The sequence below is a fragment of the Aythya fuligula genome, chromosome 1 (assembly GCF_009819795.1).
Source record: "Aythya fuligula isolate bAytFul2 chromosome 1, bAytFul2.pri, whole genome shotgun sequence".
NCBI classification, from domain to species: domain Eukaryota; kingdom Metazoa; phylum Chordata; class Aves; order Anseriformes; family Anatidae; genus Aythya; species Aythya fuligula.
Genome location: NC_045559.1, coordinates 38,324,889 through 38,342,749, shown reverse-complemented (window position 1 = coordinate 38,342,749; position 17,861 = coordinate 38,324,889). Strand labels below are relative to the sequence as shown.

The window sequence follows — 17,861 nt, the reverse complement described above, 5'->3', positions numbered from 1 at the left end:
GTAAAATTTAGATCTTAATGTGGCTTCAGAGTCCAGTTTCCTGATGAGATTGATGTTTGCTTTCTAGAAATGTGTGCTCTATTGGCCAGAAAAAAGAGGAATCTACGGGAAGGTTGAAGTCCTTGTTAACAGTGTGCAAGAATGTGAGAACTATACTGTCCGTCAACTTACAATAAAGGTAACAGTCTGCATCTGAGAAGCATTGTTCCTAATGTTTTATGTTTTCAATGTTAAATGAAGTTAAAATGTTTTTTAAAGGGCATAAATTTTTACAAAAGGAGTAACTGAGCTGTGAAGCTCACAGCTGAAAGGTATAATTGAGACCAAAGCTGTGGAACACATCATATTGCTGTTTTATATCATTCTGGCAATAAAAAAAAAAAAAAAAAAAAAAAAAAAAGGCTTCAAAAAGAATGCAAATTTCACTCTTTTGAATTATATTTGCTTGGAGGCCCTTTTAGCATTGCCAAGATGATGTAAAGGGATTTTATTTAATGAAAGAACTAGCACAGCATGATTCAGAAAAAAGATAAGCTGTCTGTGTTATGCGTTGAGTGCATTTATAGCCTATTTGAGAATGTAAAAATATAACGAGTGCATAAGGAAAATTTCATGCTTTCAAGGTTCTTGACTAAGCATTAACTGTCCGAAATAAGGCAGATGCTCCTCTTGTTAGTTACTCCCCACATTGGGCTTATATGCTATGGGACTCCAACATCTGCTCTTCCTGACAAAACTTTACGATAAACAACGGACTGGGAAACTTTGGTTGATTTGGGGTGATTTGGTTCAGAAGAGGCAGTGAGAAGTGGGTAGAAGCCATATTGTCCAGGTTAGAAGTGTGCAGATGACCACAGCCTATAATTACCCTCTTGCCTTGCTGAAATAAGTGGTAGCAGCTTCTGTTGGAGAGAACAGCTGCACAAACTGGGATATTTCATTAACATAGAAGTGCAGTTCTTTGGCACCTTTAACTTAAATACTCTTTTAATTTTAGTGTATGACCCTTATGATAATGTCCTTGAAAGGTAGCAGAAATATTTAATAATTTAGAGAGATTAAGGAGCCCAAATCCAGGTGCTCTCTTTTAACTCTACTGCTGACCTAACACAGACCTCTGACAATTACCTCCTGACAACACAGACAGCAAGTCTATAGTTAGATGGACAGAGCATGGCTTACATGGCTGGAAAAACAGGCAAGTTTCCAGGTGCTGAAATCCTTATTTCAAAGGTGTCCCTGGAAGCATGTCTGTTCCCCTCAAATGTATCCCCTCAGTCCAATAAAACCAAATTGTTAAATCTCTCTTAAAATGTTTACTGCCTTTTTACCATAACACCGAGAAAAATAAAAAGAATTGTTCACCACAAGTGTGCATATAAAACCTTGATGTTATGTCCAGCAAGGAAGTCAATCCCAGAGCGTGAAGCACTACTGGTACACGTCCTGGCCAGACCACAAAACCCCTGACAGCGCCCAGCCACTGCTGCAGCTGATGCTGGACGTAGAAGAGGACAGGCTGGAATCACCCGGCCGAGGGCCCGTCGTTGTGCACTGCAGGTAATTTTCATCCCTTTTCTTAAACAACTGTCACAGAAAATCACATCAAACAGTCCTCCCAAGCAAAGAGCATATTTGGGGAAGAGAAAAATTCCCTAGGTCTTCTTCATGCTAATTGCCTTTTTCAGCTCCTATCTGAGGATTTGATTTTTGCAGACAATTTCCTCGTTTCTAGCAAATCTTTTCCAAGACATTCTCCATTTCTGCTAATGAGCTCTCTGTTTGAAAGACCAGCTGGAAAGATGTTTTTGCTTCTGTTTCTTGTTCATGATTTGCTTTCTTTTTTATCTTGTTGCATTATTACATACCTAAGTCAGATGCAGTGCCCTGTGACTTGTAGACTAAAATGTTGTAAGCAGCAGACATCAGGTACAAATTTGCAGACCAGAACACATCGGTACTAAAATTTGTGAACATTTTCACAAAGGCAGTTGGTTTGACACTCAAGAGCAGAGTGTTATTAACACAAATTAAAATGAACACAATTTGCAATGAATGTCCTTGTAATCACTCTAAGTACATCACACCCTTTTATTGTTTGATGTTGATTCATTGCCCCCTGTTGCAAATTAAGTTGTCGGAAGTTGGACTGAATTTATATATTGGTTAAAAAAAGTAGGTGAAGCAAAACAGAAAAAAAAAAAAAAAAAAAAAAAAAAATTAATGTTTCTTTACTTGCTTTGTCTCATACATCTTTTACAATTGGTGTAGTACTATTTTTATTTTTTTTCTAGAAGCACATCAAAACCAGATCTTTTCATCTGGAGCCACTTCTTTTTTAACTCCATATTTTGGAGTTAGAGGAATGGAAGCCATATCTGAATTACACATCATTTTGCAAAACTAGAATGTGATGAGTAGAAATTTTATAAATTTTATGCAGCTGTTTTTGTCAGGAATTGTAGTTATCCTAAACAATCCACAAATCCATGGATGGCCATTGAGGTTCCCATTTTTCTAGTGAGGATCTTCAGTAATTAAGGTTTTCAGAGGAAGAAAGTGTCTTTCTGATGTGAGCAATGTGACAGCAAGGTCTATAATTATTCATGATTGAAGGCCTAGACCCAGGATTAAAATTACTAGTTCTTCTGCGACAACTCACCTATCTATACACTCACTACACAATGGTCTACAGCGTGGATAAACTCACTCATACTGCATTTTCTCATCACATAGTTTCTTCCCTTTTAATATGAGCTGCCAGTGATGTCATCCAGGTCTTACAGATCATGTGCACACTTTTAAAATCAGACCATGTACAAATGCACAATTCTCAGTTATTTCCAGAGAAGCATTACAGGGCATGCTCAAGCATGATCCTTAATCTGAAATAGAAGGGCTTTAATAATCTCTTAAGATTTGGAATTATAAGAAGTAAATATATATATATATATATATAATTTTTTTATGTGTGTCTTCTCGTAGTCTATCAGCACAGGCTGCTGTCTTACACACTTTAGTGAGGAGTCCATTCAGGACTTAGGATATAAGGAGGACTTTACTCATTTCAGCAAAGCAGTTCCTGTTCTGCAAACACATGGAAAAATAATAAGCACTTGTTTTTGGTCCTTGAAATCAGCAGATCTGATTCTCCACATACCAAGGAAGTAGACTTTCAAAGGAAGAAAGTTTTAAGTCCTTAAGAGTCTTTATAGTGATATTCTCTGGAAAGGTGTATAAGCTTCCTCTCTCGCATTGCTCATTAAAGCATGTGGCAAAGATGGAAAATATCTCCTTAATCTGTCCTTTACATGTACATTTAATACCTCAGAATAAGTTTGGGTTTGATGGCAACTTAGTACTTTGGGACCAAATATGTGTTAATTGATAGATTTCAGACATAGAAGGATTTTTCTTCTTTAAATTGATTGAATAAAGGAGAATTAGACACACAGAATTATATTCCGCAAATGTAAAACTAATTTAGCCCCACTTAGTGAAACAAAGCTGACCAAGAATCTGGCCCACAATGCAATATTCTACTTCCCAGAAGACGCAGTAGTTTTGGAGGACTTGTATGAGTTTCTTAAATGAGAAACTTCATCACTTAAATGAAAAAAAAAAAAAAAGTCATGCTCAGAAATTTGACACTGTTATTGCTGGAAAATTTTACTTTTCCTTCCTCACTAGCATAAACATGTTCTATAAAAAGCATACTGCCTACATCTCTTAATCCCAGAAACTCAGCAGTCTACACTCCCAATTAGCTGACCATTATGAATGAGCTACTACACCTTAAATCCTGAAAAAGAAGGGAAAAATAGAAATATATATTATAGCATTACATGTTTGAGTGCCAGAAAACACTTCAAAGTAAGTAGATCTCCAGATTTCTGGATATCCCAGAAAAGAAATGTAAGGCAAGTGAAGAACTGTGTTGCTTTTATCTTGCACTGTCTGAAATAATGCTGTGTAATAAGATAGGACCTGCATGCTTGAGCTGAGGAAGAGAATACATTAGAAAATCCTAGCTTTTGTCTAATACATATTAAGGACTTGTCCAAGAACACTTAATCCACACACACACACACACAAAAAAAAATGCAGGGAAAAAATAACCCTTCATTATAGCCAAGTTTGGTTACATCTAAATTGTTTAAACTTCTTAGTCCCATTTTCAGGGATTTCAGGATATTTGAGGAAGAGAATGGGGGTATGCATCCAATGATAGATACTTGCAGATCCCTGTATAAACTCTTCCCTCCTTTTGGATACATCTATCCCATAGATATTGATGTCCTGTGTGACACTGCCAAGCTATCAGCTCACACTCTTCAGTTTACTTGACCTTTTCTTACACTGCCAGTTTTACCTCTTATTATCCCCTCATGGTTGGCTCAGACATACTCGTATATTTAATACTGCTGAGTCCTCTTGGAAATACTCACTTTGGAAGGAGTGGGCTTGCTTTTTAATCCCAAAAGCACTCCTATCTTTCATTCTGTGGTGAGTAGGTTGTGATTTTTTTCAGCTGTAGCAACTGGACATACTCCTGGTAACGCTTTGCACTCATATCAAGCTCTCATCTGGGACACTCAACACATTCTTCCTGGCTTTAGTTTCAATAACTCTTGTAGTGCTTTTATGAAGCAGGTAGCACTCTTACCCATTGCAAAGGTGAAGAAAGCAAGGTCTAATGGCTAAGTATTTCTTCTAAAGTCAAGCCAAACAGAGACCTGGACCCCGACTCCATGTTTTAACTATTTTCCTCACATTTTCCTGGCATGTAACAAGACAAGGAAGAGCTGTACTGAATTCCACATTACTTAAGCAAGAAACAGAGTCAGGCAGAGATTGTCAAAAGTGCTGGAAGCTCAGGGAGTAAAGATAATGCCAAAATGGCTGTTTCCAAGCAGGAATCATGAAAAGCTGAAGTTACAGTATCAAATCCTTCTCCCTCCTGCAGAATCACAGGAAAGGGCATTAACTTCATCAGCACGATTCTTGGTCCTTTTACCTTTGTGGTTAGAGGCACAATTAACAAAACCCCTCTATCCTTCAAGGGCTTCAAACATAGAGCCCCATTGAGTTTTGCCTTTAGGTGGGCTTTTCCCCCAGCTTAGCACATATCTCCATCACTTGTTTGCTTTGTGCTAGGGAGTATTTGGACTTCGTGGTGCCAACAGAGATTGTTGTTTTATTAACCACACACTTTTGTGCAAACTGGAAACATGTAAGCCTCACAAATTGCTCACAACAGCTAGACTGCAGGAACTGTACCCTTTTATTTCTACCTACAAAAGAGAGCTGAGAAGTCACCCTTACTAGTCACAAACCTAGAAACTGTTGGTTCTAAAATTTCCTGCTTTGTATTTTTAGTGTTTTCGAATTAACTCCTTTGATCTGTGAGCTCCATTCACCTATTAAATTTTGCCTTCTTTTCAGTGCTGGTATAGGAAGAACTGGTTGTTTTATTGCCACAGCCATTGGTTGTCAGCAACTGAAGGAAGAAGGAGTTGTAGATGCATTGAGCATTGTCTGCCAGCTACGAGTGGACAGGTGAGTTCCAGAAGAACCAAAAATCAATCAGATAACATGAATTTCTTTAAAGTAACACTTGAAGTCTTCTACATCTTTGCAGAAAGTGTCTTGTAGCTGATACAATATCTGAAATCTGTTATGAAATTATAAGAAATATGCAGGAGTCAAGGTCTTCAGAAAAGTCTGATAGGCACCAAAATTAAATATTCAGGTTGCTAAACATCTAACGTGCATACGAGATGACATAATAATTGCAAGTAACTGTGCTAGATTTTCTCGTGGCTCCAGCTGACCTGCTTCTCCTTCTGCTGATTGCAAAGGAAATTTTCCTACATGCACCATCAGCAGCTGAACTAGTCCAACACAGAAAGCGTTTGTGTAGGCTACTCTACGCTTTCTAGACATATGCAAAGAGTTATTTTGTTTATACTTGAGGTCTTTCAGGACCCAAATTCCAGCTGCTGTTAACAGTACAAGGAGGTTACATCACTAACACCTAGAGCAGGGACCTGCCTTCTGTATGTAGGCCATGAGAAGGGACACAGGTAATGTAGACGTTAGTCCCCCAGTCATCTCTAGCAGGAGAAACACAGCATCTGCCTTTCCCATCCTGGCAGAAGAGTGGGGATTTTTTTTTTCCATATATTTTTTTAAGATATGTTTTTGTTCTACTTCATGATGATGCCTGTGTCTCAAAAGTGGTTTCAGAGCTGAAAGAAGCGTGCAGTGATTGGAGTCTCCCATGTGAATTGACTACCCTACATTGCTGTTGTTAACTGAAAGTGAGCCTGTAGCTGCTGTAACATCAAATTGTGGGTTACATCAGCATGGGGCATTCTCTGAAGGACAAAGAAGGGTACTTATGTCATCCAGATACCAGAGAATGGGGGAAAGAAACATAACCCATCTGCCCAGCATCGTCCATGTCCTAACAAGGAGAGGAGCCAGACTGAGACTGGTTTACTCTTCAGTAATGACTCTGAAAACCACTTCACAGCTGAATGCTGCTTTACATGGAGTGGCTGCCATCACTTTTGCTGACTGGCATGACAGCATTAGCTGAGTAGTCAAAATTACTTTCATATTTAGATCCTGATTAAGGAATATTGTTTTCCGGGTGACTGGGTGACATTCTACTGAATGAAGCTCTCCTGAGATAACAATCCTGTGGTTGCTGGGCGTTTGGTGCTCCTCTTTTTCCCTCCTGGAGCTTTCTGCTGACTGCAGCATCCCGTTAGGTCAAAAGAGACACGGGGCAATCTGGAGGCAAGGATCGTCTTTGAGCCTGGATTGACAGGGACATCCAGGCTCACGCAGTGTGTAGTTCACAGCAGAGAGTACCAAGTCTGATGCTGCTGCTACTTCCTTAGCTGTGCTGGAGCTCCTTTTGAATCGGGTTGGCAGACCAGCCCAGCTTAAAAAAACAGCAAGGCATTTGCTGCAGAGTTTTCTTAAGTCAGATCAATTCCCTGATTGAATTCACAGCTTGGGAGCAGGGCTTGGAAGCAGGAACGCTGTAAGCCAACATTGTTGCAGAATGCTTTGTTTTGTAAAACCATGGCTGAAGAAAGATTTGTGTTGGAAAGGAGGATGTGGGTATTGTGTACAGTGTGAGCTGCTGGTTTGGTTGGACTTCTACTTCTTATTCTGCTTACAGAAACAGGATTTTGTATAAGGTAAACAAACAGGGTTGCACCAAGAACAGCAGAGTCTTGCTGTAGGTACCAGGTTATATAATCTCCTTCCAAGAATATTAACTGTTTCTGACACACTTTTCCTCTTTACATGGAAACGAGCCATAAGGGGTGCAAATGCTGAAAAAGAGATCAGGTCAAAGGGATAATACAGGATTTTTGTGTTTTGAAGCATTCTGAAAGGTACTGGAGCCACAAACTGCAAAAGGACCAGAATCCTTATCGCTTTCTGTGTTTATGCATCACCTCCCCTGCCCTTCCCCTCCCACACACCTTCATCAGAGTGGAGAATGTAACGTGATCCTTACAGGGCAGCATGAGCCACTTGGAGGGCAGAATTCTCCAAGGGGAGTTCCTGACCTGAAAATCACAGCAGCAGAAAAAGATGGAAGAGCTGAGGGAAAAAATGCTTACTCTGTTTTAAATTATCAACTCCACGTTTCCAGTGCTCCATCCTGATTATCTATTCATCTTGTTTTAAAAAGGCCTGTAGTGTTCTTCCCCATTTTAGTATTTCTATTAAAGTCAACCTTTTTTTCTCATTGCTCTTATGCTTAATTGTAGAGAAGTGAGGGCAAACTCTGTTCTCAGCTACATCAGTTTCTATTTCAAATATTTTATTATTATTTCAACCACAGGAAAAATGTTCCAGATTTTCAGCATTATTACTGACAACACAGTTTGGTTAAGTATATCTGGCTAATGAACTTTCTTATATGTAGTATGATCCTGGATTACCTTGGAAAAAGAATGGAAATCTGACCTAAATATAAACATTCAGCACACCGATGTCAGTGACACAAAGCTTGTTATAAAATCTAAGTCTTGTGGTTTGTGCATTTTGATATTTTTTCAAGTTTCAGATTATTTAAATAGACTCCAGAGATCTTGGTGAGGGCTCCTGAACTCTACATGTTCTCAGGCATTGCCTGAGACAAAAAGTACATTTGTGTTCTAATTTTTGAAGGCATTTTTCTGGGCAAAACTCAGTACACCAGATACTCTTTTTTCTTTCCTTTTTCCCGTTGGCCATATTGCAGGATGGCTTTTGCTCACCTGGCAGTTAGTTTCTAGCAAGGATTGCTAAAGCAGAGCTTAGCAGCCACTGCCAGCCCAGCCAGACTGCAGGTTCGTAAAGTGTCACTGTAACACACACAGAGCTCTACGAGATTAACTTCTCCTGGTGAGCCAGTCCTGACATGGGGATATCAGCTGGTGGTGTGTGAGATAAGGTCACTACAAGTGGCTTGAAGCTGGCATCCCACTAGACATGACTGCAAAAGCTGGCTGTGGCCATAGATGAGTTGCATTTCGGTTGCAAGTGTGGCCAACAGGAGCAGAGCAGGAACAGGGATGAGGCTTTCATCCTCAGGAAGCTGGCCAGCAGCAGGCTGCAAGTTATTCTTTGTACATCAGATTGCCCTCACAAAAAGAGAAAACGGAGTGTTCAGACTGCAATCTGTGAGAACCAAACAAGCATACAGATAAATTAGAGATAGTGGTAAAGAGCTGTGCTGAAAAATGGATTATTTAACTGCCTATGAAGACCCTCTGGAAACAGAGTTGGAAATAGAGCTCCAACAGGGAACGGTATGGGAGAGCACTGCTCCCAATTGCAGTATGCTCAGGTGCTGGGTTCCTCTTAGCAGCTCAATATAAATTATGAGTTTGTTAAGGGGTGAAAGGATCTGGCAGCAGTCATCTGTGCTGAGCTAACATGAGGAAATGGACCATCCACTCAAAATCTTGACCCACGTTGAAGAAATAGCCGTGCTCTGTGTGGCTTCATAGAAAGACAGACCCTCAGATCTGCTCAACTTTATTTTTTTTCCACTTCATTTTTTATGTTTTACAACAGAAACAGGAAACGTTTGATGTGAGGCATCTTCAAGGTTTACTGTGATATCGAGAAACTTTGCACATTCTTAACCTTAAAGGCACATTCTTGGAATGACGTCCAATAACTTCGCTTTTGGCTCTCCAGACAGGATGAAAAGAGTTTCCAGTGTGCGTCAATTCATTGTTTAAGTGTTTTGACTAATTGCTTCAGGTTAGAAAAAAAAAAATTCCAAACGCCGCATCACATTCATTGTGGAGCGGACTGCATCCAGCTGCACGAGCAGCAAGCCAGAGGGCAGGGAACAAGCCCCTGCACCACGGCTGCGCAGGCAGACCTCGATATAGTCCCCAAACCCTCTGAGCACCGGGGTTTGTTCCTTTTGAAACCCCAAAGAAGCAGCGAGCCCAGCAGCTTGCAGAGGAGCCAGCAGTGGGGCCTGGCAGAGCACGAAGACTGCAGGCCCGGAGGTGCCACAGCTGCGGGTCCATCCCTCCTGGGCACTGGGGACACGCGAGAGGAAACCTCCCTCCCTGAGCAGATTTCCTCCTGAAACACTCTTCCTAAAAACGGTGTTTTAGGATCACAGATAATTCCTTGATGTTAGGTGTGGGCTCTACACAAGAGCAAAGAGGAGGATACCACGTGTGAGCACTGACAAGTTGTCTGACCCTCCAAGATCTGAGTGCCCCCTCAGCTGACAGCGATCTGCACTGCTCTGCCCACACGGGGTTTAGGAGCACCACAACACCTCATTTTTTCTTGGGGCAAATGCAGTAGTGCTGGGCTCGACCCCAGCCAGGCTTTTATGTGCTTTCTCAGGGATCTTGTGTTACTGCAGCTCAACAGAGGTAGGTGCGAGGGTCACCTCCACCAGCAGCCTAGTGCAGCCAGGCTGGTTTTAACCTTCCCGTCCTGCCACGTGCTGCTCCCTGGACGCCTCTCCTCCTCCACCCCTCCTCACAGCGGATCGAAACCAGGGAACTGCTCCCCGAGAGCATGTCCTGGGGGACACGGAGCGAGAGCAGCTGGGAAGGGGCTGCGTGGGCCGGGCAGGACGCAGCAGGGAGCAGGAAGGAAGGAGGCCAGGCAGCACGGAGGACCAGAACAAAGCTCCCCCGGCACCTTTAGACGCTCACTGGATCTCCAAGCAAGAGACGAGTGCAGAGGAGAGCGGCTGCAGGCAGCCAGGGGTTATGAATGTGTGGATGTCTTTGTTGGCAAAGCGGAGAGGCAGTACTGGGGAAAGTAAAAGGGCCTTATGGTTGTCGGTGAACTTCTCTAATAATAAAGGACAGCATCTGTTGAGGCAGTGTTGCCGTTCTTCACACAGCTCTGTATTGGTAGACCATTTTGTTGCTGCTACCCCTGAAAGCGATCGCATGGGAGTCTGTCAGACCTGCTGTAAGCTGCCTGGCTTCTACATCGCTCTGGATCCAAATCCCCCTCTGAATTTCATTGCAGTAGTGAAGGTTTAGCTTATGCCAGACACAATACGCATCTTAATGTCATCCTTCCTTCTAAGTCCATTCATCCCCACAAAGATAAGTAGCTGCTCCAGGGTAAGCTGAGGATGAGCTTGTTGCTTTGACTACACTGGCAGGTGAGACAAAGTGGAATTAAGTAAACCTAGGCCTTCATTCGATGAGAAGTGAGATCTGAAAGACATTAGTGCTGTCAGAATGAGGCTCTGTTCAATTTTAGAGCTGAATGGTAACACTCATAGTAAATATCATGCCTACCTCCTGTAGGACATCATCCCCTTCCTACCTCACTGCAGTTGGCACTGGACATGTGGGACTTGATCCTCACAGTTTGACCTGAAAAAGGGATTGTAATCGGTTGAATGTATTAAATGTAGGCATCTAACCCAGTCTGGCTGTTACTAGTCCTTTTTATGGTCAAGTTAAACTCTGCTGTATTGTTGGTGCTAAAATGAGTCACTGCTGTAAAATTTCTTAGGTGGCTGCTGTTCAGACAGGATGCATTGTAGGCGTTAGAAAGAGGACAGGAAGAGCTGTTCTCTGTACAGGCAATCTGAGGGTCAACGAAGGTTACATTTTTAGTAAAGGACAAAAGAGAAAGGCCAGATTCTGAATATTGCCTTGCTCCATCAATGGTAATGATGGTTCCTTGTACCTGGTCCTCCTTGCCCAAATGTCTGAATGAATCTCTCTATGAATGTGTTGAATTTGAAATGTAGGTTTTAACAATGCAAACCGTGCCAGGTGTTTCTTCTCTGTAGTTCTTACTCTGATGGTATCGGGACCGATAGTTCATGCTGTACATGTAAGGCATGAAGAATGTACTTCTGCTCAGGCAATTCTCCCACTTACTCAAGCAAACTCTAAGTCAAACATTGAGGAAAGTCCTTGCGTTATCAGGTGGAGATGGGACTGGCATGGACAGGAGGTTGTTGCATTTGTAAGAAATAAGATTTCACTCTGCTGTGTTTCCTTTCCAGGGGTGGAATGGTTCAGACCAGTGAACAGTACGAATTTGTGCACCATGCACTGAGTCTGTATGAAAGCAGACTTTCTGCAGAAGCTGTCCAGTGAAGACAAAGAGGGTAAAACCGAATGTCAGTCTCCTGAGGTAATTTATTTCATTACCTACCAGCAGCTTCTTCAAGAAGTTTACTGCAGTGGGAAGAATGGCTTTGAAGCCAACTTCTGAAGGATTGTGGACAGTTTGGCAAGAGTATAAAGATTGCTGGACCCTTAATGTATATGAATGTATTGTGAGCTTCCCAAAAATGATTTATAAAGAAGGTACCGTGCTGAAACTACACATGGATTTCACGTATATATCTAAAGGTGGGTTAATTCTGTAATACTGGTATCTGCCGTATGGAATGTATGTATGTGCTACTGCTGGAGTCAGCTGGACATTGGAACTTCTACAGAAGAAATGTTTCTCAAGTGTATAAATGCTTTAGCGTTTGCAAACTGTCTTGTGAATGGACTGTCAACTGTACTGTAAAGTGCTATTACTGATTATGTGGTGAGCTTGTTTCTTGGCCACATAATATTCTTGCTGCTAAAATTGCAAGTGTTCAATTATGGATTTAAAAAAAATTGAAAAAGAAGATGAGATAAAAGTCTTGTTTTTGAAAATATTCAAAAGCAGTCAATATTTTATATGGAAATATATGTTCTTCATACTATTAACTATTAAATGTGTATTTACTGTAGGTCTTACAGAGCAGTTGCAGAGCACAATGTCTGTTATTCAGTGTGTACGTATTTACCCTATACTGTTGATTGTCTTAGAACATGCTTCTGCTACAGACCCAAATCCAGTGTATTTGTAAATTGTGTAAGTCACTTTACTTTTGAAAGAAACTTTGTAGCATATATTAAATGGTAAGGATTTTAAATATTTGTCCGTCTTTTATTAATATGGGATTTTTTGCTTATCTTGTTTATCTGCTCTATCTCTTTCAATGTGAGATAGATGCCTTTAGTGGTATGGACTGTTCCACGACAGGTTATACAAAAAAGAAAATGCTGCTATGACTGTTTCCTTACTGCTCAGTAAGAATTTGCTTTTAAGAGAAATTCAAAGTTGGCATTATGACTTATAGCACTGGGAGGTCTGTTCACAGGGTATAATGAGTTTTTAATGCAGTGATTTTGACTTTGCTTCATACTGCTAATAAATTACACTTGATATAAAATACTTACTGAAGTCTCTATTTTTGCTTTGAGTAATGCGGCACACACTCTTGTACCCCCAAAACAGACCAGTACAATTTGGTTAGATCCCCCAAGGCTTCAGACCGCTGGAGACTCAATCCAGATGACACAGGCAAGCTCCTACTGACACTGAGTGAAGCGGATCACCTGCTGAAGGCAACATCAGCATCACTGGGTCCTCAGGGGAGTTTGTATAAGACCCAGTACAGACCTCAGAGCTCTGCCTCCTCCTCTTCCCCTCCTCCTCCCCCTGTCTTCTTGGCTTTTAGGACTTATGGAGCTACAAATATCATTATCAGGAGTTTGTTGATTACATATCAAAAGAAATGTGTGTGCGTTCCCTGGATAATACAGTATATACCTATTCAATACCATCCAGGTCACCTGTGGACTCATAATTTCACAGGCAACACATTACACAAAAGTACAATCCCTTTTCTTTGGACTTTTAGTCTAAACAGATTCATCGCCATCTCTTCTAGTGCCCCACGTATTTGTATTTTTCCAAAATAAAGCAACTAGTAAATTCTGAAGAATCATATGAAACGACGAAGTGGTGCAAAACTCCCCAAAACAATTGAATAGAAGGAAGTGCTCGTCACTGACTTTTTCCCCCTGTGAAGGCACATTTCCTTCCTAGCCTTCGCTTCACTTATCTGAGGTGTTTTTTTTTTAAGAGAAGCGTGGGGAGTTGCTAGAGGGAAAATGGATTCTTTAATTCACGTCCTGGTTTTTACCTGTTTTGCCTTGATGTCCTCAGGTAAGTGTCTCTCCCCACCTCCCCTCCACTGCATTGGTCTTTCTGCCCCTCTGGGGCAGCCGGTGACTTACAAAATCCAGGTCACTTCTTCGGTTGAGTCCATACAAAAGGAACGGGGGGCAGGGCCAACGTAGCCTGTTCTGTTTAGATTTCTTTCCACAGGAAAATAAACTGTCTTTTTCTATGCTGGATATAACTCTTATTTTTTTTTAAGAAGATCTCATGCTAGACAATCCGGGGGTTGAGCTTTGGGACAAGCTCTTTGAAAGGGAAACTCCTATTTTTTGTCCTACTTTGTGAAAATTCCAGAGGCAGGAGCTTTCTGTGATGCGTAGTTAGAAACTAGCTGTAACTGTTAAAATAGAGGGGTGAAAAACCCCAACCGAGGGAAATAGGAATTGGTTTTATCACCTTGTAACTAATGAGGCTGGAAATGTTTGAGCAACACATTATAAAAAGAGAAAAATGGGGCAGAGGGGCTGCCTTTGAAACATCCAGTTCTGCGCTCTGTGACACGTATGGGTTTTGTATCGGTAACCTCGGGGCTTTTTGATGAATGAGTTGTAGTTCTGCTCATTTAAGCATTTGTTGTATGTTTTTAAAGTATGGTGGCACAAAGAGCTGATCTGGTGTGAATCAGGGCGGTCACAGAACTAACAGCCAGAGACATTGGAGTAAATCCTGTAAGAGATGTACTTCCTATCAGTAAAGAGCCTCCATTCTTGTAAGGCATGGGCACTGAGGGACACACAGATCTGGGAATGTCCTTTTATATGTTTTCTTCACTAACACTGAGTTTTAATAAACAATTTGCAGGCAGTAAATTAGATTGTAAAAAGACTGTGCCATAAAACTGGAAAAAAAAAGGACTTGAGAGCTTTTGTAGATCTCTATATGCTTTCAAGCAGAGGAAGTGCAATATTTAGAACTGGTATTTAAAGTTAGAAGTTCTTGGATTTATTTTATATACAGGTTTTGGTGTTTTTTTGTGTTGTTTTTTTTTCATTTGTTTGTTTGTTTCATTTTTACATATAATGAAGGTCAAGGTGAGCTTTGTCACAACAGTTTGCTTTTTGCATCCTCACTCTTTACATTACCATGAAACAGTGTTTGCATCATGCGGGTTGTATGTTTGGTGTTCTTTTAAAGAGGTTCAGCACAAGGAAAGTTCATGAAAAGTTCAATGTGTAGAAAGTGGGAAGAGAGCTTTATTCACTGACATATTTTTAATCATCAAGAATTTGCTTTTTGTTAAATAACCATGTGTAATCTATTGTGTTTCTCTGGGATTTTCCTCTTCCAGAGGGCTTTCTGATTATCCATGTGCAGAAACAGCAGTGTCTTTCAGAAAAGAAAGGAGTCATTATGGAAAAGTGCAGTATGACCAGCCCCAACCAGCAGTGGCAGTGGATGGCCGACGACAGGCTCCTCCACGTGAAATCTGGCCAGTGCCTGAGCATCTCCACGCGCTCCGCGCTGTCGTCTCGCAGCATCATCGTTGATTGCTCTCAGGCAGTCAGGTGGACTTGCCACGAGGAGGACGGGCTCCTGAAGGTGGCCAACAGCTCACTCTTTCTCACAAAGCAAGGTCAGAAGGTAATGGCCAAGCAGAGTAAGAAATATCTTCATACGTGGATGCAGCTTGAAGCCAGAGAGATGGGAAAACCTGTCTATGTAAACCTGTGCTCAAAGCAAGGTGAGCTATGCCTTCAAGGAAGTATCCTGGAAGTTTTGGTAGCAAAAATGTCTCTTTTATATTTAATCAAATGTTACAAACTATGTTGTTTTATTCATATGGAAAAGCATTTTTCATAGTCAAAAATGCTTTTAGAGAACAAAAGAAACAGCTGACAATTGGTGTGTTTTGTAAAGCCATTTTGCATTTTCAGGATGTCCCTCCTCTTCTCTACTCCCAATCTTTGGATCAAAGTGGCTTATGTGCAATCTCAGCTCACTATTTTGTCATTTCCTTTTACATTTTTAAACAGAAATGTGGGTTATAATTCCTAATAGTTTTTTAAATATGGATGTGTACAAGTCCTTCTCCTCCCCATTCATTTTATCATCCAAATGCATATTCAATCTTTCAAGAGCAAGAAGACATCTGAAAATCAAATATAATTATTGCTTTGATTAACCCAAATCATGATTAGAAGAATCATTAATCCATGATTAGAAGAGCCATATGGCTTACACATTCATGCATTTACACAGTGTCACTCTGCCTTTAAATGAAATATCTGTAAGAACAGTCAAAATCCTGAAAATAATGATCTAAATCAAAAATCTCAGAAATTCTTGCAATAACACTTTGATATGAATGGGTCTGTGCACATCCTTCTGGACCTGTGAAGTTTTATGTTTACATATCCACATCAAAAGGGAAGGTAGAATGGTTTGAATATTACTTAATAATGTTTTCCTTGATGTCCTCTTGTCAATCCTTCATTCCGACAATTTCATCCTTTTGATATTCTACTTGCACACTTTTAAGCTGTTCTTCATGGTAAATAAGAGCAACCTGCACAGCTAAGTGTTTTACTGGGAAATGCACCATTTATTCTTGTCTTTACAGGATTTCAAAAATGTTTCGTGATCCAATATTTTTGTACATGGCCAAGTTTTCAGAATGTTTGAAACAAATTGCTTCTTCTTTCTAACCTGAGAATCTTGAGGCATGACTGACAGCTGATGCTCCCATTCCTTGTAAGGCTGGATATCAATTTTTTCACCCAATTTGCACTTGTAGAAATCTGCTCACAACAGCAAGACTACTCACACAAGTGGAGGTCCAAAAGGACAGCTTGCAGAATCAGGGGATGGAAAATTGGCCAAGATGCCATCCCAGCCCTCCCATACATTTTAGAGATTAAAAATGCAAAATCATTTGAAGTCCTGATTACAGGGTAAGAATGGCTTGCTTACTCAAAGACACCATGAAGACCCAGGCACTATTAATTTCTGTAGATAGCTGGCTAAAGCATAGCTAACATTTAAAACCTTGCATCCTGTTCTTACTCATCCTCAGAGGAGGAGCAATTTAAGACCAATGAGAACTGAGTTAGAAAATTGTCATGTAGTATCAAAACACCTTCTCATCTATTTACTGTGCACAGTTCTTTAATGAATTTACCTTAATTTTCCTGAAATTCTCCCCGTAAGGAAGCCTGTTGTTCAACTTTCAGAGTCTCATTGTATCAGTTATCTCCTTTTGGACAGCTCTGGGAAGCTGAGAAATCAACAATACATTATGATCCACAGTACCTAACTAAGAACTCTAGGTATGTAAGAAGAAGCTCATATAGGACAGAAGTAGTGCAAAGAGCTGCATTTTTTAAAATAATAAGGATAAGTACTACAAGAAAAAAAAATGCCAACAGTGCTGGTCTCAATGGTCATATGAGTATCAAAAATTTCAATGTTGAATTCTTAAAATTAGTCTTCCAAACACATCTGTCTAATTTCACTGAAAGCTGCTGTGGATCAGCCTAAAATAACATATTTGGTCTATATTTAGATAAGATAGTAAAAAACTGAGCTAAGTCTTTGGAGCTGAAATGGCTGTATGTTTTTCTATTCCTGAGTAACACCATATTTTATTATAATTTACCCTTGTTGTTTTCATAGTACTCATAAAAAAAGTAGAAATATTTTCACAAAGGAATAACTTACTGAATTACATCCCAAACACCTTATCAGCTCAGATTAAGTACAAGCTCCAAACCCAACATCTGCAACTACCTTTTCGTACTGGAGCTACTTCAATTGCAAAGCGTGAGTTTTCTGAGCTTGGGTAAAGTCTGGGCTTGGATTTGGATTTCAAAACAGACGTCTGAGATGTGTTTGGGTATATAGTTTTTGCTACAATCCTGACCTAAATGACTCTGTGGAAATCACGATCAGTTTACACGTGTATCCCAGCTTTGTTCAGCCAGAGATCACTTTAAGTCTAGCAGCAGACAGCCTGTCTCACGCAAAGCCACGGCTGATTCTGGCAGCTGGCTGAAACAGCTGACACGACGAAGGCTCGCCAGGTAGCATCTCCCTTGATTGAGATGGTGAGACTTCGGTTCTCATCATGTTCATGAGGAGATTATGGGCGGAGAGATGCACAGTCCCAAAAGAGCTAGGGCCTTCTTTTCAGCAGCAGGAACCTGGGGTCAGAGCTCCCCTAAGTCCAGGATCCAGGAGAAGGAAGAGGAGTGTAAACAGGGAGGAGGAAAGCATGGAGGAGCTGGACGAAGGCAGGATGATGAGGGAGTGGTGGCACTTGGAGAAACAGAACACACCTAAGGAGCAGGGCAGAAAAAGAAAAGAGAGCTTCAACTCAT

At 40.8% G+C, this 17,861-nt stretch overlaps 2 protein-coding genes across 2 annotated transcripts in view; both read left to right on the top strand.

Moving 5' to 3' along the window:
* PTPRR (protein tyrosine phosphatase receptor type R) overlaps positions 1-12,753 on the top strand; it is a 142,082-nt gene extending 129,329 nt beyond the window's left edge. Inside the window, exons 11-14 of the mRNA XM_032189212.1 lie at positions 68-178; positions 1,403-1,560; positions 5,446-5,559; positions 11,537-12,753. Coding sequence (XP_032045103.1) covers positions 68-178; positions 1,403-1,560; positions 5,446-5,559; positions 11,537-11,630 — 477 coding nt within the window. The 3' untranslated portion in view covers positions 11,631-12,753. The remainder of the gene's footprint in view (positions 1-67; positions 179-1,402; positions 1,561-5,445; positions 5,560-11,536) is intronic.
* A 722-nt stretch (positions 12,754-13,475) lies between these two features.
* PTPRB (protein tyrosine phosphatase receptor type B) overlaps positions 13,476-17,861 on the top strand; it is a 56,816-nt gene continuing 52,430 nt past the window's right edge. Inside the window, exons 1-2 of the mRNA XM_032205968.1 lie at positions 13,476-13,530; positions 14,834-15,226. Of these exons, the coding sequence (XP_032061859.1) occupies positions 13,476-13,530; positions 14,834-15,226 (448 nt within the window). The remainder of the gene's footprint in view (positions 13,531-14,833; positions 15,227-17,861) is intronic.